Genomic DNA, 26,604 nt, shown 5'->3' with positions numbered 1-26,604 from the left:
TTGAAGGTACAAGGAAATAAATAAATGTTGAAGGTAAAAAATGAATGACAGTAGTCACCTTTCAGAAAGCCACCTAGAGGAAACCCATCTTAAACATCCTACAGTTCAGATTAAAATCTTTCTAAGAGGGGCACCTGGGTGGCTCAGTTTGTTAAGTGACTGCCTTTGGCTGAGGTCATGATTCCAGGGTCCCGGGATGGAGCCTACATCCCTGCTCAGCAGGGGGCCTGCTTCTTCCTCTCCCTCTGCCGCTCCCCCTGCCTGTGCTCTCCTGCTCTGTCAAATAAATAAAGAAAATCTTTTTAAAAAATAAAATAAAATTTTAAAAATAAAATGAAAAATAAAATCTTTCTAAGAGCCAACCATACACTGGGCTTCACATACTTTAGTTTGTTATCCCCTAGTTTACAAGTATCAAAGGTCAGAAAAGATAAGTAACTTGCCCAAGGCCTCACAATAAACCACAGGCAGTAGGATTCAAACTTGGATCGGGCTCTACTCTGTGTTCTTGCCGTTTTCTTGTTGCCTTTCATACAAATAATGGAGCAGGTAAAGTTCCCCAGGTTCTAGCATACCTGGCAAAACTCTCTAAGGACTATTTTGCTCCTACCTAAGCCTTAAGTAGTGCTGATTATTATTATTATTTCTTTTTGACTTTTTAAAGTAGGCTCCATGCCCAACATGGGACTTGAACTCAAAACCCTGAGATCAAGCGTTGCACGCTCTACTGACTGAGCCAGCCAAGTACCTAATCTTGATTATCTTCAATACCTTTTATTTGGGGGGCACCTAGGTGGCTCAGTCAGCTAAGCATCTGCCTTCAGCTCAGGTCATGATCTCAGGGTCCTGGGATTGAGCCCTGCATCACTCCCCACTCAACGGACAGCCTCCTTCTCCCTCTCCCTCTGCTCCTCCGCCTACTTGTGCTCTCTCTCCCAAATAAATAAATCTTTTTTTTTTAATTTATGTGAGAGAGATAGCGTGAGAGAGCATGAAAGGGAGAGAAGAGAGCACAAGCACGGAGGAGGGGTAGAGGGAGACGCAGACTCCCTGACAAGCAGGGAGCCCGTTGCGGGACCTGATCCCAGGACCCTGGGATCATGACCTGAGCCAAAGGCAGAAGCTTAACCAACTGAGCCACCCAGGCACCCAAATAAATAAAATCTTGAAAAAAAAATTTATTTGGAATTCTGATGCTAAGAAAGAAGAAACCTGAGTAGCAAAAACAAAGAATCTGAGTGGTCATTGGTGAGGTAAATAATTGTAAATTATAAGTAATAAATTGGAATTGAGGTTTCTAAATGCAGTCATTTGTGAGGTCAGTTTACTGAAAAAATTTCCCAGAGCCCAACTGCCCCGACTTGTTAATCCTTGAACCTGAAATGCTAAGGGCAATATCCAAGAGAATGAAAATTCCATCATGGCACACAGGGTGGGGGTCCTATTTTATTTATTTATTTATTTATTTATTTTAAAGATTTCATTTATTTGTTTGACAGAGAGAGAGCACAAACAGGGGGAGCAGCAGGCAGAGGGAAAGGGAGAAGCAGGCTCCCTGCTGAGCAGGGAGCCCGATGCAGGGTTCGATCCCAGGACCCTGGGATCACGACCCAAGCTGAAGGCACCTGCTTAACCAACTGAGCCACCCAGGCGCCCCTATTTATTTTTAAAGTAAACTCTGGGGGCACCTAGGTGGCTCAGTCATTAAGCGTCTGCCTTTGGCTCAGGTCATGATCCCAGGGTCCTGGGATCGAGCCCCGCATCGGGCTCCCCGCTCAGCGGGAAGCCTGCTTCTCCCTCTCCCACTCCCCCTGCTTGTGTTCCCTCTCTCGCTGTGTCTCTCTGTCAAATAAATAAAATCTTTTTAAAAAATAAATAAATAAAATAAACTCTTGTGCCCAACGTCGGTCTTGAATTCATGACCCTGAGATCAAGAGTCGCATGCTCTACCAACTGAGCCAGCTGGGTGCCGCTGCAAGTGGGGCCCTATTTTTAATAACCACCCACCATATTAACAAAAGATATAATTATTTTACAGTAATACGCATACATATAATTGGTCACTTTTTTTTTAAGATTTTATTTATTTGCTAGAGAGAGCGAAGACACGCATGCATGCGCACTAGCCGGGGGAGTGGCAGGGAGAAGGAGAAGCAGGCTCCCCACTGAGCAGAGAGCCCCATGAGAGACTTAAGACCCAGGACCCTGGGATCATGACCTGAGCCAAAGACAGACGCTTAACCAGCTGAGACACCCAGGTATCCCTGGTCATTATTTTTTTTCTGGTCATGTAAAGACTTCCAAACCAATGCTGAGAAGCGCTACATAAAACAAACTGTAGAAATAACAGGGTCAAAACTTCGTTCTTAGTTCCTAGAAATAAGAATCAAGTCATTTAAAGTCCTTGTGAAGAGTTTTGTTTAATGATAAGTTTATAAGGAGGTCTTTATGTGCATATGTGGAGGCAGGAGGTAGTAAATATCTGTAGTGTCAGGTGCAATTTTGCTGTGAACCTAAAACTGCTCTAGAAAATAAAGTCTCCATTTGTAAACCCAGCCCTTAGATAATATCAATGCCAATTTCTTTTCTAAGAAATGTAATTATACACTTGAGTTCACTTTCTAGCTTTCCTACTTTAAAAGTCAATTCTCACATCTATTAATCCCCAGAATAAACCTCCTTCCAAAGATACTGGCTCTAGAAATAAGTCAATTAGAGAAAGACAGGTATCATATGACCTCACTGATAGAAGGAATTCTTAATCTCAGGAAACAAACTGAGGGTTGCTGGAGTGGTGGGGGGTGGCAGGGATGGGGTGGCTGGGTGATGGGCATCAGAGAGGGTATGTGCTGTGGTGAGTGCTGTGACGTGTGCAGGACTGTTGAATCACAGATCTGTACCTCTGAAGCAAGTAATACATTATATGTAAAAAAAAAAAAAAAAAGGAAGAAGAAGATAGCCAGAGGAGAAGAATGAAGGGGGGGAAATAGGAGGGGGAGACGAACCATGAGAGACTATGGACTCTGAAAAACAAACTGAGGGTTCTAGAGGGGAGGGGGGCGGGCGGATGGGTTAGCCTGGTGATGGGTATTAAAGAGGGCACGTTCTGCATGGAGCACTGGGTGTTATACACAAACAATGAATCATGGAACACTACATCAAAAACTAATGACATAATGTATGGTGATTACCATAACACAATAAAAAAAAACAAAGATACTGGCTCTATAGAAAGAAAAGATTCTTTTGTGTTGAAGTATAAGAAATACACTAGTTTTGGGGCGCCTGGGTGGCTCAGTCGTTAAGCGTCTGCCTTCGGCTCAGGTCATGATCCCAGAGTCCTGAGATCGATGCAGCAGGCTCCCTGCTCTGCAGGAAGCCTGCTTCTCCCTCTCCCACTCCCCCTGCTTGTGTTCCCTCTCTCGCTGTGTCTCTCTGTCAAAAAATTAAAAAAAAAAAAAAAGAGCTAGTTTTAACTGAGCTCTATTAAAGCATTTGCTATTAAAAACTGAAGAATTTAAATAACAGGACAAAAGGAGAAAAAACAAAATATTAAGGTTTTTTTCCTTACCTTGTCTGTATTAAGAAAACAAACAGGATTGTTTGGCTCAAATACTCCAATCATCCAAGGATTTTCAGAATAATCAGCATAAAATTCCAGTTCCAGCTTTACATCTTTAAAATGAGGTAGGCTGATCACTGCGTTGGCCACTTTGTCTGATCCACACTCTAGCTTTCCTTCATATGTCAGTTTATTACTTAAGGACATAATTTTACTAAGGCAATTACAAAAATAATTTTAGTTTTGGTAGATGAAAATAAACATGAAAATCACTCATAGCTGACACTCTCACAAATACCTGTTCATTCTGTACTGCACGGTTAATTGTACAACAGCATTCTTATTCTGCTCCAGTCTCTTGAATAAGCTTTCACCCATGCCAAGAACTCTGTCAACAAATCAAATTCAGGTTTATCAGTGCACTGACATGGTCCCATAAGAAGAATCTAATTTAAAATTAAAACTTCAATGTCTGCTTACCTTGCTTCACTATTTAGCACCAGGGGAGGAAGCTGCTGATGATCCCCCACCAACACAAATCTCCGAGAAAAAAAAAGTGGCCCTAGGCAGACTGGCTGGCTAATTTGAGAGGCTTCATCCACAATACAAAAATCAAAAGTTTTACGAGAAAATATTGGATGGTTTATTCCCATACACGTTGTTGCAACTATACGCTAAGAACAAAGAAAACAGATGGGTTATCTAACATATCCAAGAAATGTAACTTGTTTTTCCCATATTTTATTTTACTTACTGATTTTAATCTCTATACCCAATGTGGCATTTGAACTCACAACCCCAAGATCAAGAATCACATGCTCTACCAAATGAGCGAGCCAGGTGCCCTGCCATTTTTATTTAAGGTTCAAAAAGATTTTTGTCCCAAACAACAGGAATCCCCCAATATTATTTAATTCTGAAACATTTATAGTATGCAAAAAAATTTAACTTTTTACTAAATATTGAAAAATCAAGTAAATTCTCTGGACACTCTTAACAATGCTCGAATTTGGATATTTCCAAATGGAAATCTGAAACACTCAAGAGGAAATAAGTTAATTATTTTTTAAGTTTTTATTTAAGTATCTCTACACCCAATGTGGGGCTCAAACAAGAGTCACATGCTCTTCCAACTGAGCCAGCCAGGCACCCCAATATTTTAATTATTTTTAATTTTGTTTTTTAAAAGATTTTATTTATTTACTTGAGAGAGAGCACAAGAGAGAGTTGGGGGGGGCCGACACAGGGCTCAATCCCAGAACCCCAGGATCATGACCTCAGCTGAAAGCAGCCGCTTTATCAACTAAGCCACTCAGGCGGCCCCAATAATTTATTTTTAAATGTCAATCAGGACTTCACTTCTGGTAAACTGGAGTACTTTTCCTCACTCCTCCCACAAAGTACAACTAAAAACTCTAAACATTATATATAAAACAAACATAAGAACTCTGAAAAGGTGGAGAAAAGGTAGACCATCTAGGGACCTTGGGACCAGAGGAACAGTAGTTTGTTCCCTGGGTTTTCTTTGGCCCTCATATATCCCAACTTTGGAGCTGAAGAATTTAACAACCCAGGAATGCCGATGGGCATAGACCAAAGAAAGCTCAAACAAAAGCTAAAGGAACAGAAAAGGAAAGCCTAGTAGACAGAAAACTTGTATACAATAGCTACTCTACCCTAACCAAAGACCACAGAAAACACTGTAGTCTTATGCCCCGTTGATGCCAGCAAAGGAACTCCAATATCCTACTGGGGCAGTAACAGAGAAGGCCAAGTAGGGAGCCAGTACTTTAATCCTTGCTGAATGATAATAAGCCCCCAATGTCAGTGGAGTCCATGTGGGGAACCTGGGGAACCTAGACTTTCACCCCTATCCAGCAGTAATAAGGAGTCCCTAATCTTTATGTTAAGAGGCCAAATGGGAATTTGCACTTCAACTTCCACCCAGCAGTAATGAGGTGGGGTACCCTCTTGCCCAACGGACTAGTGTCAGAGGAAGCCAGCTAAAACAGAAGTATTAAATAACATAATGCAAATGTTCAGGTTTCATCATAAAATATACATAACCAGGGGCACCTGGGTGGCTCAGTTGGTTGAGTGTCCGACTGTTGATCTCAGTTCAGGTTCTGATCTCAGGGTTGTGAGTTCAAGCCCACACTGGGTGTGGAGCCTACTTAAAAAAGGGGGGGGGCACCTGGATGGCTCAGTTGGTTAAGCGTCTGTCCTTGGCTCAGGTCATGATCCCAGCGTCCTGGGATCAAGTCCCGAGTCGGGCTCCGTGCTTAGCGGAGAGCCTGCTTCTCCCTCTCCCTCTCCCCCTGCTTGTGTTCTCTGCCAAATAAATAAAATCTTTAAAAAAAAAAAAGTACATAGGGGCACCTCGGTGGCTCAGTTGGTTAAGCATCTGTCTTTGGCTCAGGTTATGGTCCCAGGGTCCAGATCGAGCCCCCCACATCAGGCTCCCTGCTCTGCCGGGAGCCTGCTTCTCCCCTCCCACTCCCCCCGCTTGTGTTCCCTCTCTCACTGTGTCTCTCTCTGTCAAACAGAAATAAAATCTTTTAAAAAATAAATAAAAATAAAAAAATACATAAAAAAACACAACCGAGAAAATCTCAAACTGATGGAAAAAAAACATGCAATAGATACTAACACCAAGGATGTCAGAGATGTTAGAATTATAGGACAAAGATTTTATTGTTTTTAAGTTCATTTTTATTTTTTTAGTAATCTCTATACCCACTGTGGCACTCGAACTCATAACCCCAAGATCAAGAGTGCATAACAAAGGTTTTAAAGCAGCCATGATAAAAATGTTTCACTGAGCAACTATGAACATACTTGAATCAAATAAAAAATAGTCTCAACAAAGAAATAGAGCATAAAAGAAAAAGCAAATGGAAATTTTAGAACTGAAAATATAACTGAAATTTTATTTATTTATTCATTTATTTATTTTTAAAGATTTTATTTATTTATTTGACAGAGAGAGACACAGCAAGAGAGGGAACACAAGCAGGGGGAGTGGGAGAGGGAGAGGCAGCCTTCCCGCTGAGCAGGGAGCCCACCACGGGGCTCAATCCCAGGACCCTGAGATCATGACCTGAGCCTAAGGCAGATGCTTAACAACTGAGCCACCCAGGTGCCCCAAACCTATTGTTTTTATCCATATTTTTGCTTACTATGTTCTTCCCTCCTGATGTTCCAAATTTGTTCTTTTATCATTCCCTTTCTGTTTAAAGATCTTCCTTTACCCATTCTTTTAGGGTAGTAGGGCAACTGGCAACAAATTCCCTTAGTTTCCCTCTCCCTCTGCCTGCTGCTCTGCCTGCTTGGGCTCTCTGTCAAATAAACAAATAAATAAAATCTTCAAAAAAAATAGGTTTTTCATTTCTTCCAAATTATATTTGATGGTTGAAGCAAAAATTACAACACAGTCTGACATAGTCTATGTAGGAAAAATATTAAGACAATCATGAACAATCTTCATGAGAAGATAAGGGACATAAATGGAGGTGACTTCTAACTTCTAACTTCACAAGCTCACTAGTAAAATGACAAAATCAATGGACTATAAGTTATATATATATATAATATAATGCAGAGAGCAACAGAGCATCCACTAAAAGCTATTCAAAGTGATCACTCAAAAACACTATAGAAAAATCAAAATGGAATTCTAAAAAATGTTCAAGTAAGCAATAAGGCAGGAAAAAGAAAACAATCAAAAGAGAGAGGGGCGCTTGGCTGCCTCAGCTGGTAGAACATGTGACTCTTGATCTCAGAGTTTTGAGTTTGAGCCCCACGATGGGTGTGGAGATTACAAAAACAAAACAAACAACAACAACAAAAACCATAGGAAACATAAAACAAAAAACAAAAGGGCAGACTTAAGCCCTAACATGTATCAATACTTATGACGAATATAAATGGTCTATATGTACCATGTACCTTTTAAAAGACAGGGATCAAAACAATTAAAAAACAGATTGGCAGAGTAGATAAAAAACATCCAGATATCTACTTTATACGAGAAAGTCACTTCAAATTTAATGACATTGGCATATTAATAACTGAAGGATGGAGGAGGATCACATTGATAACATTTTCTTGCTGAATGATCCTTACATCATGGGAATAAATCCCACTTGTTCACAGCATACAAACCTTCTAATACACTGCTAAATTTGATTTGTGAATATACTGTTAAGAACGTTTGCATCAGTCAAATATGCCCAATGGGTGTTTTTTTTAATATTTACTTATTTAAGTAATCTCTACACCCAATGTGGGGTTCAAACGCATGACCCCAAGATCAAGAGTCACATACTCTTCCAACTAAGCCAGCCAGGCACCGTGGGTTTTTTAACACAGGTGCAAAAGCAGCTCAGTGGAGGGATGAATGGTTTTTCAAGGAGTGGTGCTGTAACAACTGGACATCAATAGGCAAAAAAATGCACCTTGACCTAAGTCTCACACATCATATAAAAATAATGGTCACAGACTTAAATGTAAAACTTAAAAGTATAAAACTTTTAGAAAAAAAACACGAGAAACTTTCAGCATCTAGAGGTAGGCAGAGTTTTTAAACTTGACACTGAAAGCAGAATGCATGAAAGTAAAAAATTTATATACTACACTCTATCAAAATTAAAACTTTTTTTTTTAAGATTTTATTTATTTATTTGACAGAGAAACACAGCGAGAGAGGGAATACAAGCAGGGGTAGCGGCAGGCAGAGGGAGAAGCAGGCTTCCAAACGAGCAGGGAGCCTGATGCGGGGCTCGATCCCAGGACCCCGGGATCATGACCTGAGCCGAAGACAGACGCTTAACGACTGAGCCACCCAGGTGCCCCAAAATTAAAACCTCTTCTATTTTAAAAAGGCCCGCGAGAAAAAAATAAAAAAAAAAAAAAAAAAAACAACTATAGAGTGGGAGAAAACATTCACAAATATATCCATTAAAGGACTAACATCTAGAATATAAAAAGAACACTCAAAACTCAACAGTAAAAAAAAAAAAAATCCAAATGGGCAACAGACAGAAAGAGACATTTCACTGAAGAGGATACAGAGATAGCAAATAAGCACATGAAAACATCAATAATCATCATTAGGGATATGCAAATTAAATTCACAATGAGGTATCATTATATACCAGAACGTCCAAAATGAAAAACGGTTAACTCCACCAAATGCTGACAAGGATCACTCGTACATTGCTGGTGGGAATGTGGAATGTTACAGCTGCTTTGGAAAACAGTTTGGTAGATTTTTTTTTTAAGATTTTATTTATTTATTTGACAGAGAGAGAGCGCGAGCACACAGTCAGGGGCAGCAGCAGGCAGAGGCAGAGGGCAAAGCAGGCTCTCTGCCGAGCAAGAAGCCCGATGAGGGACTCCATCCCAGGACCCTGGGATCATGACCTGAGCAGAAGGCAGACGCTTAACTGAGTGAGCCACCCAGGCGCCCCAAAAATAAAATCTTTAAAAAATAAAAATAGGGGCACCTGGGTGGTTGTTAAACATCTGCCTTCAGCTCAGGTCATGATCCCAGGGTCCTGGGATTGACCCCGCATCTGGCTCCCTGCTCAGTGGGGAGCGCGCTTCTCCTACTCCCACTTCCCCTGCTTGTGTTCCTGCTCTCGCTCTAATAAATAAATAAAATCTTAAAAAATAAATAGATAAAAACTTCCCAGAAAAATATAAACATTAAATAATAAAAACTTCTATATCACAGTCTCAAAGTCTAGAAATGCCTATCATTAGACTATTCATGTACCATTGCTTTGAATTCAAACTGGCTAAAAATTCTGATTAGTAGTAGTTTTCTAGGTGTGATATTATAATAATGCATGTTTGGTCTTCCTCTGGGTTCCTGACACAGAGCTCCTAAAACCTTTAGAATTTCGGTAGTGTTAGGGGTGAGAGGATTATCTTTTGTTATTCATAATAAATCCCTTGCAACCATACCTGCATTTATGCTAATGAGAGGCTGGGAGTTGGTTGTCAGAGGAACAAATCTAGAGATTAAAGGGTTAGAACTTTCAGCCCCACCCCAACCCCGACCCTTCTACATAGGGAAGGGTAGAGGGGATAGGGATTGAGCTAATCACCAACCACCAAATCAATGATTTAATCCATCGTGCCTACATGATGGAATCTCCATAAAAACCCTAAATAAAGGGGTTCAGAGAGCTTCTGGGTTGAACACATCATGGTGCTGGGAGGGTGGTTCATCTGAAGAGGGTACAGAAGCTCCGTATCCCTTTCCACATTCCTAACCCTATGCATCTCTTCCATTTGGCTGTTCCTGAACTGCATCCTATATAATACATCTTGAATTCTGTGAGCCATTCTAGCAAATTATCGAACCCTAGGATGGGGTCATGGGAACCCTGATTTATGGCTAGTTGTTCTGATGCACAGGAGGCCCCGGACTTAACTGAGAACTGAAGTGGGTGGTGCAATCTTATTAAGGGGCTGAGCCCTAAGCTGTGGAATCTGCACTAACTCTACTAGTGTCAGGTGCTGTGAGTAGAGAGTAACAAGCATTTTCCATAACTAGGATATTTTAAACTAGGAGATGGGAGCCCTGAATAATAAACCAGAAACTTCATTTCAGTTCAAAAGCAAGCAGCAAACTATCAATTAATAAAACTGGTCAATGTAACTGAATTTCCCAGAATGTTTCTCCACTCAGTCCGGCTACTCAGTCTGGTGTTACTATGCAATAATAGTACTTACGTGACTATTGTAGAGTTCTTCCAAAAGAGCTAAAGATTTAATGGACTTGGATCTGCAAATTTCCTCCTCTGTGAATTTCTGGATGTCTTGATGTACCTTCTGAGTCTGACCCAAACGCAAAAATCCTATTTTAAACTTTGCTAACTTCAAAAGAATATTGTCAACAGCAGAGTGTGTATAGCTGGTCAACAAAACACTAAAACCACAGGCATAGAGAATTCTTACCTAATAATGAATAAAAGAAAGGAAAATAACATTACTTTTAATTCCAGATATTAACATGCTTATATTTTTCAAATAGAATCAGAAAACTTAATAGGAAGCATATCTTAGAGCTGAGCCAAGGTAAATATTTAAAAAATTATAAAGGCAAAATGTTTTATGAAAATCCCATGGCATTATCTTATTAATTAGTGATATGTTAATAATATATTATTAGTGATAATAAAATTGAGTACAAAATACAAACTTTGAATAGTGCCTGGCACACAGTATCAATCAATCAATATTTCTTGCCATCATTATGATTATTCTAAGATTAGCACAGAAATTTACCGACATGGAAAAAAAATCCCAGAAAAATCTATTTCAACACCTCTGTATAATTTATTATTTTTTTAAGGCAAGGAAAAGATACAATGATACACATGCCCCCAAATGAGAAAGATCTCAGAGAATCCTAAATGCAAGAAACCTACAACATGACTACAACTTTTTGTGACTTAGCTTTTTATATTTCTCATGTCCTTCTAAAAGGTTAATTTGAAATAAAGCCTTTTGATTTAAAATTCAGCCCTTTTGATAGAAAACATCACATTCTCCGAACTGAGAAGCTGATTTAAATCGTTAGTTTCTAAGCAAAAGAATAATAACCTTACAAGAGTACATATTGTGGTTGTTTTTCCTGTTCCAGGCATACCCACGATGAGTGTGTAGTCTTTTGAAAGAAGTACCTTTTTCATTGCTTGCCTCTGAGGTTTATTCAAGCCTACATTCAAATTTAAAAACAACAGGAAAAAAAATGCTGGATTTCAATGAGCAAATTAACTGTAAGAAAAGCAGCCTCTATTCAAGTCTGTTCTTCAATATGTCTTTTTAAAGTAAGAAAATGTCATGGTGATTAAAGTATATATGTAAACTACTTCCCAAGAGAATCTGTCTAAAAATTATAAGTTTAATAAGTTATAAAAATGCTACACTAGAATGTACTTTGAATTATAAATAAAACCAAGAACAATCAATGGAAGGAGACATGCTGATTATCACATACCTTTTAGAATGCAGGCAACTGTATCCTTTGCATCATATGGAAGAACAGAACTGAGGTAGGATATAAAGTGAGGTTCACGAAAGTCAATGATTAAATCTCGAAGTTTTTGGCTGAAAAGAAAAAAAAATGTTTTTAGTAATATTCCTGAGGAAAGTGGGGTAAATTTCAGATTCACTCATTGTTACAAACCTGACAGAAGTATTTTCCATCAATTTAGAAAGATTTCCTAAGGGGGTATCTATATTACAAGTTTTTTCTTCCTGGTCCAATCTGAACAAAGTTGATTCCTGGAGTACTGACAAGTTCCTAAAACAGTGAAACAGATGTACACGAATGTTTTTCATTTAACATGGTCAGTTGGTCTGTATAAGAAATACTTTGCTGTGTGAGGTCTGAGCGGCTCAGTCGGTTAAGCACCTGCCTTCGGCTCAGGTCATGATCCCGGGGTCTTGGGATTAAGTCCCACATGGGCTCCTTGCTCAGCAGGGAGCCGGCTTCTCGTGCTCTCGATCTCTGACAAATAAATAAATAAAATCTTAAAAAAAAAAAAAAAAAGAAATACATTGCCGTTTGCTAAAAGAATAAATGAGCCAGAATAGCTATTAAAATGGCTACCTGGCCCTAATTCATACTTGCCAATCAGACAAATAAGAATGGTGGACTGGCAGAAAAGGAAGAAAATAGGGCACAAGACACTAAGGTCAAAGCAATTAATCATGAACCTACAACACCTGCTGGCAATTCACTAGGCCTCGCTTTGCAATCTAGCCTGGGCTCATCACCCCCAGAAGAATCCTGAGCACACGGCCCCTCTCTCCTCCAGTCTGGAGCATAGGTCTCTTTCCTGATGCCTTCTCCCACTCCTCCTCCAGCTCCTAAAATCCTAGAGTTCCCTAGGGTCCCTTCCCTGACCCTCTGTACTGCTCTTTCTTATCATTTTCCCTTTGGTTCCATGCCCTCATGTAGCTCTAAATCCCAAATCTACATCCTTACATTCCTTTTCCACCTGGTTGCTCAGCCAAGCTTCAGGTTTGGATATCCAGCAGGCAACAAGATGTTCCACTTGGTCAAAACCCAGGCTATGAAAACTCAATACATTCAAAACTGAACAAATCTTTATCCCCGCTGAACCTCACCCTCATTCTGTGGGTCTGAATCCAGTCAATAGCACTTGCCTCTACACCACTGCCTTATCCTTCCCTCTCCCTTCCTCTCACCCTCTTCCCAAACTCCACATCCAATCAGCATCCAAATGTCAGCCCATTTTACTTTCTAAATACTTCTCAAAGTCACTCCATCCTCTCTGCCAAAGCTACCTCGCCCTCAATCACCACTAGCCTGGGCCACTACAAGTTTCCTGGTTTCTATGCTTTCAGTTTCATCTCTATTAACTATTCTTCACAATGCATTCACAGAAAAATGCAAATCCGATTATTATCACTCTTCTGTTTAAAACTCTTCAATACATCTGAATAGTCACAACTTAACATGGTATATAAGACCTTCTATGAACTGACCTCCCCAATCACACTCCCTTCCTCATCTTTTACATTCCTACACTTTACTGAACATTCCACCTCATACTGTATCACACCATCATGTCTTTATTATGCACCACGTTCCTCTGTCTGGCATACTCTTCCCACACTGTCACCAGGCTAATTATTCCACCGGATGAAGATCCAGAATGACCTTTTTCAAAAGCTTTCCCTAAGCCTTCTAAACTTCGGTTCAATGCCTCTGATCTGTGTTCTCTTCAATTCAAACATTTGTCGTATTCGACCCGAAATACGTTTATTTGTCTACCCACAAGATTATAAGCTCCTCAAGGATTTGCAAAGCAGGATACACACTAAATAAATAACTGCAAGCGACTGCAGGAAATCCTAACAGATAAAAGAAATACTGTGGCTCATATTCCCATATCATGAAATCTAGACTAGGGCTGGCTGTGGCTAAACTAGAATTACTGACTGGTAGAGAACAAGCCTGGACACATCCAGGGCAGTTACCCAGAAGTCACTGCATCCCAATTGCTGCTCTCCATCCATTAAGATATGGTGAGGCATGGCATGCACTTAAAAGCAAGGAAGGCTGGGAGTGCAGGAAGAGGGGAACATAGATACTAGTGAGCATGGATAGTAGTCTCAACCACAAATGTTCATATCAACTATTTTATTTACTTAATATTTTTCTTTAAATGAACTCACTTTAACAAAGATAAATACACTTTATGTCACAACTATAAATGGAAAAAAATTAAAAAGATTTTATTTTTAAGTAATCTCTACATCCAACATGGGGCTCGAATCCACAACCCCAAGATCAAGAGTTGCATGCTTGACTGAGCCAGCCAGGCGCCCCAAAACGGTTCTTTTTAGACGGAAAAAATGAAATGGTGAGCGCCCAGAGGGCTACAAATAAGCTTCAAGGCTAACGGGATCTAGCCTGCTGCCATTCACGTGTTGGTGAGAACTAGATAAGATTGTGTCCACATTAGCATTACAAAACAGAACATACTAAACAAAAGTTGAGCAGTTTGGTAGTTCCTCAAAATGTTAAACTCAAAATTAGTACACGACCCAGCAATTCCACTAGTAGGTATCTACAAAGGAAAATAAAAATATATTCACATAGGGGTGCTTATGGGGGCTCAGATGGTTAAGCATCCAACTCTTGATTTCAGCTCAAGCCACGATCTCAGGGTCCTGGGATTGAGCCCATGTTGAGCTCTGCCCTCTGCGGGGAATCTGCTTCTCTCTCTCCCTCTGCCCCGCCCCTCACCTGCACTCTCTCACTCTAAAATAAATAAATCTCTCTCTATATATATATTCACATAAATATTTGTATGTGAGTTATTTGTAGCAACAATAGCCATAACACCCAAAAAGTAGAAACAACTCAAATGTCCATCAGCTGGTGAATGGATGAGCAAAACGTGGCCTATCTACATAATGGAATATTATTCAGCCATAAAGAAATAAGGTACTGGGGCACCTGGATGGCTCAGTCGTTAAACATCTGCCATCGGCTCAGGTCATGATCCCAGGGTCCTGGGATCAAGCCCTGCATCGGGCTCCCTGCTCAGAGGGAAGCCTGTTTCTCCCTCTCCCACTCCCCCTGCTTGTGTTCCCCCTCTCGCTGTCTCTCTCTGTCAAATAAATAAAATATTAAAAAAAGAAAGAAAGAAAGAAGGTACTGATAAATGCCAAAACACAGAGGAGCATCAGAAACATTATGCTAAGTAAAAGAAGCAAAAAAACAAAACAAAACCAAAAACCATATGATTCTATTTATATGAAATATCCAGAAGAGGGGCGCCTGGGTGGCCCAGTGAGTTAAGGGTGTGCCTTCGGCTCGGGTCATGATTCCAGGCTCCTGGGACAGAGCCCCACATTGGGCTCCCTGCTCAACGGGGAGCCTGCTTCTTCCTCTCCCTCTGCTCCTCCCCCTGCTCCTTCTCTCACTCACTCTCTCTCAGAAAAAAAAAGAACAGTATGCTAAAGTAAAAAAAAAAGCCAGTCACAGAAGACCATATATGATCCCATTTCTATGAAATGTTCAGAACAGGCATATCTACAGAGACAGAAAGGAAAGTGGTGATTGCCTAGAGTAGGGGGATGAATATCAAAGGGTACAAGGGTTGTTTTCGGGGTGATGAAAATATTCTAAAAGTGATTTTGGTGATGGCTGCACAACTCTAAGAATATACTAAAAATGATGAATAATGGTTTAAATGAATAAACTGTGTATAGTATGCAATTTACATATCAATAAAGCTGTTACCCCACCAAAGGAACATTTCATTACCTGTCTAATAAACAGGTTACTGATGTCTTGTTAATCTCCTTTACATATCCCCTAGACAAAGCAAACAATGTTCTCTCTTCTCCACTTAAAATAATTCTATCACCTGCCATTAGATTTGTGACAGGAATGTCACCATTTTTACGTTGAAAATTATGTAAATATTGTCCATCACAAACTGTCTTAACACATTCTGTTCTAATCAGGTTTCCAATGCAGTTGCCACTCTCCTCCCTATGAAACAGAAAGAAAGACAGAGAAAGCTTACATTTACATCATATATATAAATACTATATTTGCACTTTTCCACAATTTACTCGTTCCTCTGGCCCCTGAAAGCTATAATGCTAATACTGAGTCATTCATTTTTACATTTTCCACAATCTACATTAAAGTGTTAGAAATGCTAAGGAAACATTCTATTAGTTATAAAATAATCTCTCATCAAAAGATCTCTAGACAAGTGCTAGAGAGCATATTCCCTGTTGCACCCACAGGCTGGGATCTCCAAACAACATGTGTATCAGCACTTTGAACCTTGAATGCCACTCCTACTTCTATGCTGATACACATGATATTACAGAAGACAAATGGTAATATTTTTCCTGAACTTAATGTGAAGAAAATAAGTACCTATTTATAATTATTGCTATTAAAATAATGGCAAGCAAATTGATAATTCCACTGCTTCTAAGAAATAAGTATTAAGCATTTACAATCTCTCAGGCACTACTATTAAATACAACTTCAGAAGCTTGTTGGCATGTACACTTGATATATTCACTGTACTTACGTGCTCTATCAAAAACAACTTAAATTTTATCCACTGTAATGATCCCTTGTGTTAAAATTTACTATTAAGGAAATAATGATCCAATTATTTCTAAAGTCACATTAAAATCAATGTTCATTCTGGAAAGTTTTAAGTAAGTGGATCAAAAGCAATGAAATACTACCAAAAAAAAAAAAAAAAAAAACACTGGGGCGCCTGGGTGGCTCAGTCAGTTAAGTGGCTGCCTACAGCTCAGGTCATGATCCCAGGACCCTGGAATTGAGTCCCGCATCAGGCTCCCTGCTCAGCGGGGAGTCGGCTTCTCCCTCTCCCCATGCTGTGCTTTCTTTTGCTCTCTGTCAAATAAATAAATAAAATCCTTAAAAACAAAAAAAAGAAAAATACTATGCAAAGATATACAAAATTACTTCTTTATAAGCAACTTGTAAAAAAAAAAGATCTCTATAGGAAACAAACTGAGGGTTGCTGGAGGGGAGGTGGGTGGGGGGATGGGGTAACTGGGTGATGAGCATTAAGGAGGGCACTTGATGTAATGAACACTGGGTGCTATAGGCAACTAACGAATCACTAAACTCTACCTTTGAAACTAAAAAAATTTTAAAAATTAAAAAAAATTTAAATAAAATAGATCTCACAAAATAAAAGATGGACCAACTTTAGAAAATGTGAATCTGTATCAAAATACTGAAAATATAAACTTTTTAAAGACTAGTATTTAGGGGCACCTGGGTGGCTCAGTCAGTTAAGCATCTGTCTCTGGCTCAGGTTGTAATCCCAGGGTCCTCGGATTGAGTCCCACGTCGGGATCCTTGCTCAGAGGGGAGCCTGCTTCTCCCTTCGTCTGCTCTGCCTGCCACTTCCCCTGCTTGTGCGCTCTCTCTCTCTCTCTCACTGACAAATAAATAAATAAAATCTTAAAAAAAAAAAGTTAAGGGGCGCCTGGGTGGCTCAGTCGTTAAGCGTCTGCCTTCGGCTCAGGTCATGATCCCAGGGTCCTGGAATCAAGCCCCGCATCAGGTTCCCTGCTCAGAGGGAAGCCTGCTTCTCCCTCTGCCACTCCCCCTGCTTGTGTTCCCTCTCTCACTGTGTCTCTCTCTGTCAAATAAATAAATAAAATCTTTAAAAAAAAAATTTCTCAAGACACATTTAACCTACTGAAAATAACAATAGTGCTCTACTTGAAACAATTCCTTGACAGCCATCTAGAGTTGGCATGAATATATGAAATTACACATCTCTGACAGGATATCATGTATCCTGTATTTTTCATGAATTCCAAAAACCATTCCATTAGGTAATCCAAATTACTTAAGTTTTACTGTATTAGATGGACCACTTACATTTCTGAAGCAGGCATTAACCATATATGTTGGTGATTCTTTTTATTATCCTTTGATTGTGACTCCAGGGTTAACATTAGACACCAAAGGCTGAAATACTCCAAGTGTGTAAGCTTTAGATGTTGGGTTTCTTCTTTTATTTTGGGCAGCATGCCAATCGGGACTGAACTGTCATCCATCTGCTGTTCAACTGCTCTAAAGAGAGAAGTATATAAAACATTTTACTGGCTAGCTATAAAAATGAGGTTATTTCTAAAATAGGCATACATAGGGGTGCCTGGGTGGCTCAGTTGGTTGAGCGACTGCCTTCGGCTCAGGTCATGATCCTGGAGTCCCGGGATCAAGTCCCGCATCGGGCTCCCTGCTCAGCAGGGAGTCTGCTTCTCCCTCTGACCCTCTTCCCTCTCATGCTCTCTCTCTTTCATTCTCTCTCTCTCAAATAAATAAAAATCTTGAAAAAAAATAAATAAAATAAAATAAAATAAGCATACATAATGATGATCACTGGAACTTATAACCACAGGTCCTAATTTTCTTTAAGTCATTTCAACATTTTATAAACCAAATGGCTTTTTACAAAACGAAATGCTAAAGAAACCGAGTATAGCATTATTTTGCCTTTAAGGACTATAACCCTAACAGCTACTTAAATTTGGTATACTCTAGTTTTCATTACTATAATGGTAGCAAGTCTTGGCTTTTTATACAACTGCATTTCTCAAAATCACAATATTTGTACATCCAGCTCTGGGCCATTAGAAAGTCAACATAAAAACATGGAGAATTATGTGGAATATCAATTGTGCTTAATACAAAATTTCTGAATTTTTATACAGAAACATAATTATGTTATAGGATAGCATACAAAACATAGAGAATAAAATAAGATTTCAAAAAATGTGCTTGTACTATAGGCCCAAACTTCCCATAGTTCATTGTCCTCTGCATTAAGAGATCATTTATTTGATATAATACTTTGAGGGCGCCTGGGTGGCTCAGATGGTTAAGCATCTGCCTTCGGCTCAGGTCATGATCCCAGGGTCCTGGGATCAAGTCCCGCATCAGGCTCTCTGCTCCTTGGGAGCCTGCTTCTCCCTCTGCCTCTCTCTCTGTCTCTCATGAATAAATAAGTAAAATCTTTAAAAAAAAAAAAAAGATACAGACTCTTTGGGGCACCTGGGTGGCTCAGTAGTTAAGCATCTGCCTTCGGCTCAGGTCATGGTTCCAGGGTCCTGGGATCGAGCCCCGCATCGGGCTCCCGGATCCGCGGGAAGCCTGCTTCTCCCTCTCCCACTCCCCCTGCTTGTGTTCCCTCTCTCACTATGTCTCTGTCAAATAAATAAATAAAATCTTAAATAATAATAATAATAATAATACTTTGATAAGTCCTTTATGGGAATTTTTTGGCTGAACTGGAACTTTGGTCTTGATTTGATCTTGTTTCCTACTCTGTATTTACATCTAACTACTTTTTTTGTGTCCTTCAAAACTTTCACTGGCCTATGAAGGTATAAATACAAATGACTGGTCTTAAGACAACTAATAAACATCCCACATGTAGAAAAATAGATATATAGGCCTCTGGCTGACTCAGTCAGTGGAGCATGCAATTCTTGATCTCGGGATTGTAAGTTAGAGCCCCATGTTGGGTACAGAGATCACTTAAAAAAATCTTGGGGCGCCTGGGTAGTTCAGTCAGTTACGCTCTGCCTTCAGCTCAGGTCATGATCTCAGTGTCCTGGAATCAAATCCCACATTGGGCTCCCTGCTCAGTGGGGAGACTGCTTCTCTCTCTCACTCTCTCTAATAAATAAAATCTTAAAAAAAAAAATTTAGGGCGCCTGGGTGGCTCAGTTGGTTAAGCGACTGCCTTCGGCTCAGGTCACAATCCTGGAATCCTGGGATCGAGTCCCGCATCAGGCTCCCTGCTCAGCAGGGAGTCTGCTTCTCCCTCTGACCCTCTTCCCTCTCGTGCTATCTCTCATTCTCTCTCAAGTAAATAAATAAAAAATCTTTAAAAAAAGAAAAAAGAAAAAATCTTAAAAAAAGGAGGAAAAAAACATATATAAACAGAAAGACAAGTCTGTTGAATCGTATCAAACTGTCTGTCTGGAAGAACCAATTTGCCTGCTTTTAACTACACAAGGCATAAAATTAAAATAGTAACTAAGAAATAGAAGAATTCTTAAAGTATCACTTAAGAAAAGCTGTATAATATTTAAAATCCCTATACTAATTCCATTTTTTTTTAAAGATTTTTTTATTTTTGGGACGCTTGGGTGGCTTAGTTAGTTAAGTATCTGCCTTCAGCTCGGGTCATGATCCCAAGGTCCTGGGATCGAGTCCCACATCGGGCTCCTTGCTCAGCCGGGAGTCTGCTTCTCCCTCTGTCTGCTGCTCCCCCTGCTTGTGATCTCTCTCTCTCTCTCTGACAAATAAAAGAATAAAAAATTTAAAGATTTTTTTTATTTTTAAGTTATACTCTACATGGGGTTCAAAGATTTTATTTATTTATTTGAGACAGAGAGAAGGGGGGAGGTGGGGGGAGAGAGAGAGAGAGAGAGAGCGCGCACGAGCGCACATGAGAGGGGGGAGGGTCAGAGGGAGAAGCAGACTCCCTGCCGAGCAGGGAGCCTGATGCGGGACTCGATCCCGGGACTCCAGGATCATGACCTGAGCCGAAGGCAGTTGCTTAACCAACTGAGCCACCCAGGCGCCCTCTACATGGGGTTCAAACTTAAAACCCTGAGATCAAGTCACATGCTCCCCCAAATGACCCATCCAGATGCCCCTATACTACACCCTTCTTAACCAGATTCCATTAAGTCCTAAAATTATTTCATTTCCCAGAAACTATTTGCATCAAGATTAAAATAACCACTTTTGGAAAAAGTTTAAAAAGCATTCTATCATTCCCCAAGGAAATAGGCTGGTTACAAAACATGAACTGTTTTTTAATATACCCTTCATTTTAAAAATATTACCCACAAAGAAAAATCACTAAAATGAAATCATCAGTGCCAGACCAGACAACAAAGTTAAATCATTTTGAGCTGAGTAAACATAATTTTGGAAGACAATGTTTTTACCTGCTATAAAGAACACAGTTGCCAATTTGCGAACAATATTTACAAGTTTGCTGGTCCTCAATTATTTGTGGCAAAGAAGCAAGCTGTGTCTTCTCCTTTTCAATAGCAGATTTGCTAATACGGTGAAGCAAAGAGAATGCCATCTGGTTTCTTAGCCTTAATAATTCTATGGAAAAAAAAGGTGGGGGTGTGTTTAAGAATTAAGTTTATTATATATCTTTCTCATGTAAAACTTTCAGATTTAAAAACATAAAATGAACATTCATGTTTCCCAATACACTAGAATAACTTAACATTTTGGTGTGTATTTGCTTAAATTTTTGTTCACTTCATAAGTTCTTTTAAACAACCATATATCTCATAACTAGTAAATATTATGAAGTTGGTATTTTTAGCTAAATGCTATGGATAGGGGCATCTGGGTGGCTCAGTCGTTGGGCGTCTGCCTTCGGCTCAGGTCATGATCCCAGGTCGAGCCCCGCATCGGGCTCCCTGATCCGGGGGAGGCCTGCATCTCCCTCTCCCACTCCCCCTGTTTGTGTTCCCTCTCTCGCTGTGTCTCTCTCTGTCGGATAAATAAAATCTTTAAAAAATAAATAAATAAATAAATGCTATGGATAAATACAGCTATCTAGAATGTCTCAAATATAAGACAGGAAGTTTAAAATAAATGTTTGTATAATAAAATTTTAAAAGGTTAAAGATGTTTTTAACCGTACAGTATATTGTTAAAATTCTTTTTCTAAAAATACCACAACTAAAAATACACAAATAAGCAAGCAAGCAAATAAATAAAACCACAACTACACGTTATAACCTATATTAGACCTTACAAGTACAGTGAATGATTTTCAGGTATATATACAGATTACTAAAGGTTAAAGGAAACAAACAAAACCCAGAGAAGGAAATGCAAAGAGAGAACAACTCGACCTCTTTTATCAAGATGGTTGGCCGGCACAGGGTACATGTGGCCAGTCTTGAGGTAAAGGAGCAGGCCGGCCTCAGGATCAGCTCTCCTCTCTTGGTTCAACACTGTATACAGAACAAGCTGTGAACACATTGGACATTTTGTCAGCGAAAACTAACTTTCATGTATCCATGCGTGTTTAGCAATCAACACATACTGGAATTTTTAAATCAAAAGGTTGGGGCACCTGGGTGGCTCAGTCGGTTGAGCAACCAACTACTATGGGTTTCGTCTCAGGTCATGATCTCAAGGGCTGTGGGATCCAGCCTCACAAGCAGCTCCTCGTTCAGCGTGGAGTCTGCTTGAAAGATGCTTTCCCTCTGCAACCCCCATCATAAGCACACATGCACACCCCCGTGCTCTGTCTCTAAAAATGAATAAATAAATCTTAAAAAAAATAAAAAATAAAAATAAAAAAAATCAGGGGGCACCTGCGTGGCTCAGTCGTTAAGCGTCTGCCTTTGGCTCAGGTCGTGATCCTAGGGTCCTGGGATCGAGCCCTGCATCGGGCTCCCTGCTCAGCGGGAAGCCTGCTTCCCCCTCTCCCACTCCCCCTGCTTGTGTTCCCTCTCTCACTGTGTCTCTCTCTATCGAATAAATAAAATCTTTAAAAAAAAAATTAAAATAAATAGAAAAGGGGCGCCTGGGTGGCTCAGTCATTAAGCGTCTGCCTTCGGCTCAGGTCATGATCCCAGGGTCCTGGGATCGAGTCCCACATCGGGCTCCCTGCTCCGCGGGAAGCCTGCTTCTCCTTCTCCCACTCCCCCTGCTTGTGTTCCCTCTCTCGCTGTGTCTTTCTCTGTCAAATAAATAAATAAAATCTTTAAAAAAAATAAAATAAAATAGAAAATAAATAAATCAACCAAAAGGTCAATTAAGCTATTTCTATTTTGAAAATAACATGAGAGAAATTAATACAGGTAACACAATAATTCAATGTCAAATATTTAACTTCTGCAACATGAACACTGTCTATGCTTCTCAGTTTTACACAATAAAGAAATACACAGAGGGCACCTGGGTGGCTCAGTCAGGTAAGCATGTGCCTTCAGCCCAGGTCATGATCCCAGGGTCCTGGGATCGAGCCCCACATCAGGCTCCCTGCTCAGTGGGGAGTCTGCTTCTCCCTCTCACTCTGCCCCTCCTCCTGGCTGTGCTCTTTCTCTCATTCACTCTCTCAAATAAATAAATATTTTTTTAAAAATACATAGAATTTTTCTTAGACAGTAAATATTTAGGTGTGTCTCTATCAAATAAATAAATAAAATCTTAAAAAAAAAGAGGGAAATTAACCAAACTATATTTTATATTCTGAAGTTAACAGTCTTTAGACACTATTTTCCCTGTTTCAAATAATAGATGAACTAAAAAAATAAATAGGTAAAAAATAAATAAATGAACTAAACATTAAAATGTATATTATTTATGTCATAGTTACTGGGACAACTAAATGAGACTAACTCTACAAAGTTCACTGTTATTTGCAGAACATGAGTCATTATTAGCTGCATTAAACTTATGTGGTGCTCTCCAGAGAAACCATCTAAGACAAGTTAGAAAACAGCTGGTTTACAGTTGATGAAACCACCTTAGCAACAATAGCAAGTTATTTAGTCATATACAACCTGCAAACAAGCTAATATGTTTTCCAGGAGATTTCCAAGATTAAAACGTTGAATGATTGATGTCTTTGTTTGTTTTTTAGTAGGCTCCACACCCAGCCTGGAGCCCAATGTGGGGCCTGAACTCTCCACCATGAGATCAGGACCTGAGCTGAGATCAAGTGCTGGAAGCCTGGGCTATCTGGGTGGCTCAGTCATTAAGCGTCTGCCTTTGGCTCAGGTCATGATCCCAGAGTCCTGGGATCAAATCCTGCCTGGGTCTCGCTCAGCGGGGAGCCTGCTTCTCCCTCTGCCTGCTGTTCCCCCTGCTTGTGCTGTCTCTCTGACAAATAAATAAAATCTTAAAAAGGAAAAAAAAATGAGTTGGAAGCTTAACCAACTGAGCCACCCAAGTGTCCCTGATTTATGTCTTTAAATCATAAAATTTCAGGGGTGCCTGGGTGGTTCAGTTGGTTAAGCGTGTGCCTTCAGCTCAGGTCATGATCCCAGGTCCTGGGATTGAGCCCCACCTCGAGCAGGGAGCCTGCTTCTCCCTCTCTCTCTACCCTGACGCCCACCCCGCCCCAGCTCATGCTCTCTCGCTCTCTCAAATAAATAAATACTACATAAATCATGAAATTCCAAAATCCCAAGACCAGTCATTATAATTAACATACCTAGGTAGGAGAAAAGAAAGATTTATGTTAATTACTTAAATCACTATAAATAATATGTTTCAGATAATTTTGAAGGACAACAAAAGATTGTTATGTTTACCAAAGAGAAGAAAAGATTAATAAAAACTTGAATTTTACATAATGGGAAGACATGGTTCTATATTTCATTTTAGATAATAATCATTAAAATCAGATTAAGAGTCAAAAATAAAAGAATGGATTTAGACTGATGTTTTCTAAGAGTATCCTATTAGATATTACATGAAAACAATAGCTCCATGGTAAATTAAGTTTAGGAAACAATGGGTTTAAACATACCTAAACCAAATCCATATTACTCTGATTTCTCAGAAACTTTAATATGCTACCATGCATCATTAAATCTCCAAATATACTTGGTTTCTGCAACTTTTAGCACCAAGGAATTCTTTTTTTAGGAGTATCTGTTTAGTAGTTTGGCAACATAAACTTGGCAACATTGGCTTAAAAATTCAGCTGTTGTATTTCTTTGCTAGAGAAAACTTTCTGCTGTAGACATGTATACATTTATAAACAATTTGAGTACTCTGGATACATCCCAAATTGAAAAGTACTGTATGAAACTTAAATAAAAATTACCCAAATTGAACCAAAATATATAAGGCAGACCTATATTTTTCAGTATACTAAATATTCAGACAATTTTCTTGTTAAGACTTAGACCTACCTGACTACGGTGTTCAACAGAATTTAGTTCTTTGCCAGTTTTAAGTTCCAATGGCATTATCTTATACCTTGTTTTACATCCTCGATGTATTTTCACACCAACTGTGACATCTATTTTGCCTTTCAATCCAAACCTAGGGGACCAAATGCTTTCTTCAATGTCCAATGAGTTTATGACTTCAATATTACATGTTGAATTAGTGTTATTACCATCACTTGGCCTAAAAAATTAAACACAAAAATACTTAATTAGAACACTAAGCACAGGGTGCCTGGGTGGCTCAGTTGGTTGAGCGATTGCCTTCGGCTCAGGTCATGATCCTGGAGTCCCAGGATCAAGTCCCACGTTGGGCTCCCTGCTTGGCAGGGAGTCTGCTTCTCCCTCTGCCCTTCACCCTGCTTGTGTTCTCTCTCACTCACTTTCTCTCCCTCTCAAATAAATAAATATTAAAAAAAAAGAACACTTAGCACATTTCTCTTTATGCTGGCATTGACTCTACTATACACAGAGAATGCAGGGATGGGACACCAACAACATACGTTTACAGCAGTGATTCTCAAATTGTGGTGCCTAGAGGAGCAGCACCAACGTCACCTGGGAACTTGTAATAAAAGCAAATTCTCAGGCCCCACTCCAGACCTACTCAATCAGAAACTCTGCAGGTGAAGCCCAGCAATTTGTCTTACAAACTGTGCAAGTAGGGGCGCCTGGGTGGCTCAGTCATTAAACATCTGCCTTTAACTCAGGTCATGATTCCAGCATCCTGGGATCGAGCCCCACATCGGGCTCCCTGCTCAGTGGGGAGCCTGCTTCTCCTTCCTCTTCTGCCTGCCACTCTGCCTACTTGCACTCTCTCTCTGTTAAATAAATAAATAAAATCTCTAAAAATTAATTAATTAATTAAAATAAAACCCGAGATTTAATGTTTTAAAAATTCTGTCAGAATACATGATTTAGGGGCGCCTGGGTGGCTCAGCCGTTAAGCGTCTGCCTTCGGCTCAGGTCATGATCCCAGGGTCCTGGGATCAAGCCCTACATCGGGCTTCCTGCTCAGTGGGAAGCCTGCTTCTCCCTCTCCCACTCCCTCTGCTTCTCCCTCTCCCACTCCCCCTGCTTATGTTCCCTCTCTCACTGTGTCTTGCTCTGTCAAATAAATAAATAAAAAATCTTTAAAAAAAAAAGAATACATGATTTAATTGACTTTGGTTGCTAATTTCATGTTATTTAGATCAGCAGCTATTTCTTAACAAATGAGAATATTTTCTAAGAGAAAAAAATGACATCTTCAGTAATTCTTTTTTAACCATTTCAGGATGCTTCAAATATAATCTCCAGGAATATATGTATACTTCTGCAACCTCTGAGGAAGACAGAGGAATTCAGGGAAGCTACAACTTATCCGAAATTTCTTAAAATATTATTCTGTTCTCTTTCTCCAAATGTTACCTAATTGTGTTATATATTCAAATATGCTCCTATGAAATAAAGCAAACTTTATTATTCATAAAATGTCACATGTATACTTAATAGAAGATAGGTAATGAAACTTTTAACATTGCTATTAAAATTCATTCCCCTAGAAAATGAAGTAATGTGATTTCAGACCTAGATCTGTGGAATAAATGACAGTATTTCATAACTACTATGATTTTAATCAACATAATGCTGTAAAACTCCTTCGAGAACCACCTGATTGAGAATATGGTATTGTGAAGATGAAGAAAATTTACACTTAACTACCTATGGGTGAGAAAGGTTGTCTCTCTCTTTCTTTTTAAGATTTTTATTTATTTGACAGAGAGGGGCACCTGGGTGGCTCAGATGGTTAAAGTGTCTGCCTTCGGCTCAGGTCATGATCCCAGGGTCCTAGGATCGAGCCCCACATCTGGCTCGTCTGCTTCTCCCTCTCCCTCTGCCTCTCTCCCTGCTCATGCTCGCTCTCTCTCTCTCTGTATCTCTGTGTCTCAAATGGATAAATAAAATCTTTAAAAAAAAAAGATTTTTATTTATTTGACAGAGAGAGAGAGAGAGAGCACAAGGAGGAG

At 39.6% G+C, this 26,604-nt stretch overlaps 1 protein-coding gene across 4 annotated transcripts in view; it reads right to left on the bottom strand.

The window, feature by feature from the left end:
- DNA2 (DNA replication helicase/nuclease 2) overlaps nt 1-26,604 on the bottom strand; it is a 47,266-nt gene that overhangs the window by 5,773 nt on the left and 14,889 nt on the right. For 3 of the 4 annotated variants that reach the window (XR_012374232.1, XM_025850300.2, XM_025850303.2), the window contains 12 exons: nt 24,560-24,779; nt 21,539-21,656; nt 20,606-20,771; nt 17,517-17,711; nt 15,387-15,617; nt 11,766-11,882; nt 11,577-11,686; nt 11,185-11,294; nt 10,307-10,531; nt 4,043-4,236; nt 3,861-3,950; nt 3,572-3,776 (listed from right to left, as the gene is read on the bottom strand). Coding sequence is in view for 3 of the 4 variants with exons in the window: in XM_025850300.2 (XP_025706085.1) it covers nt 3,572-3,776; nt 3,861-3,950; nt 4,043-4,236; nt 10,307-10,531; nt 11,185-11,294; nt 11,577-11,686; nt 11,766-11,882; nt 15,387-15,617; nt 17,517-17,711; nt 20,606-20,771; nt 21,539-21,656; nt 24,560-24,779 (1,981 nt within the window). In the remaining variant the exon portion in view is untranslated. The remainder of the gene's footprint in view (nt 1-3,571; nt 3,777-3,860; nt 3,951-4,042; nt 4,237-10,306; nt 10,532-11,184; nt 11,295-11,576; nt 11,687-11,765; nt 11,883-15,386; nt 15,618-17,516; nt 17,712-20,605; nt 20,772-21,538; nt 21,657-24,559; nt 24,780-26,604) is intronic. The other variant, XM_025850301.2, reaches the window with a different exon arrangement.

The sequence above is a fragment of the Callorhinus ursinus genome, unplaced genomic scaffold, assembly GCF_003265705.2.
Source record: "Callorhinus ursinus isolate GAN/ISIS: 27379988/994484 unplaced genomic scaffold, GSC_fseal_2.0 scaffold31, whole genome shotgun sequence".
In the NCBI taxonomy this organism is placed as follows: domain Eukaryota; kingdom Metazoa; phylum Chordata; class Mammalia; order Carnivora; family Otariidae; genus Callorhinus; species Callorhinus ursinus.
This window is presented reverse-complemented; position numbering and strand designations above follow the sequence as displayed.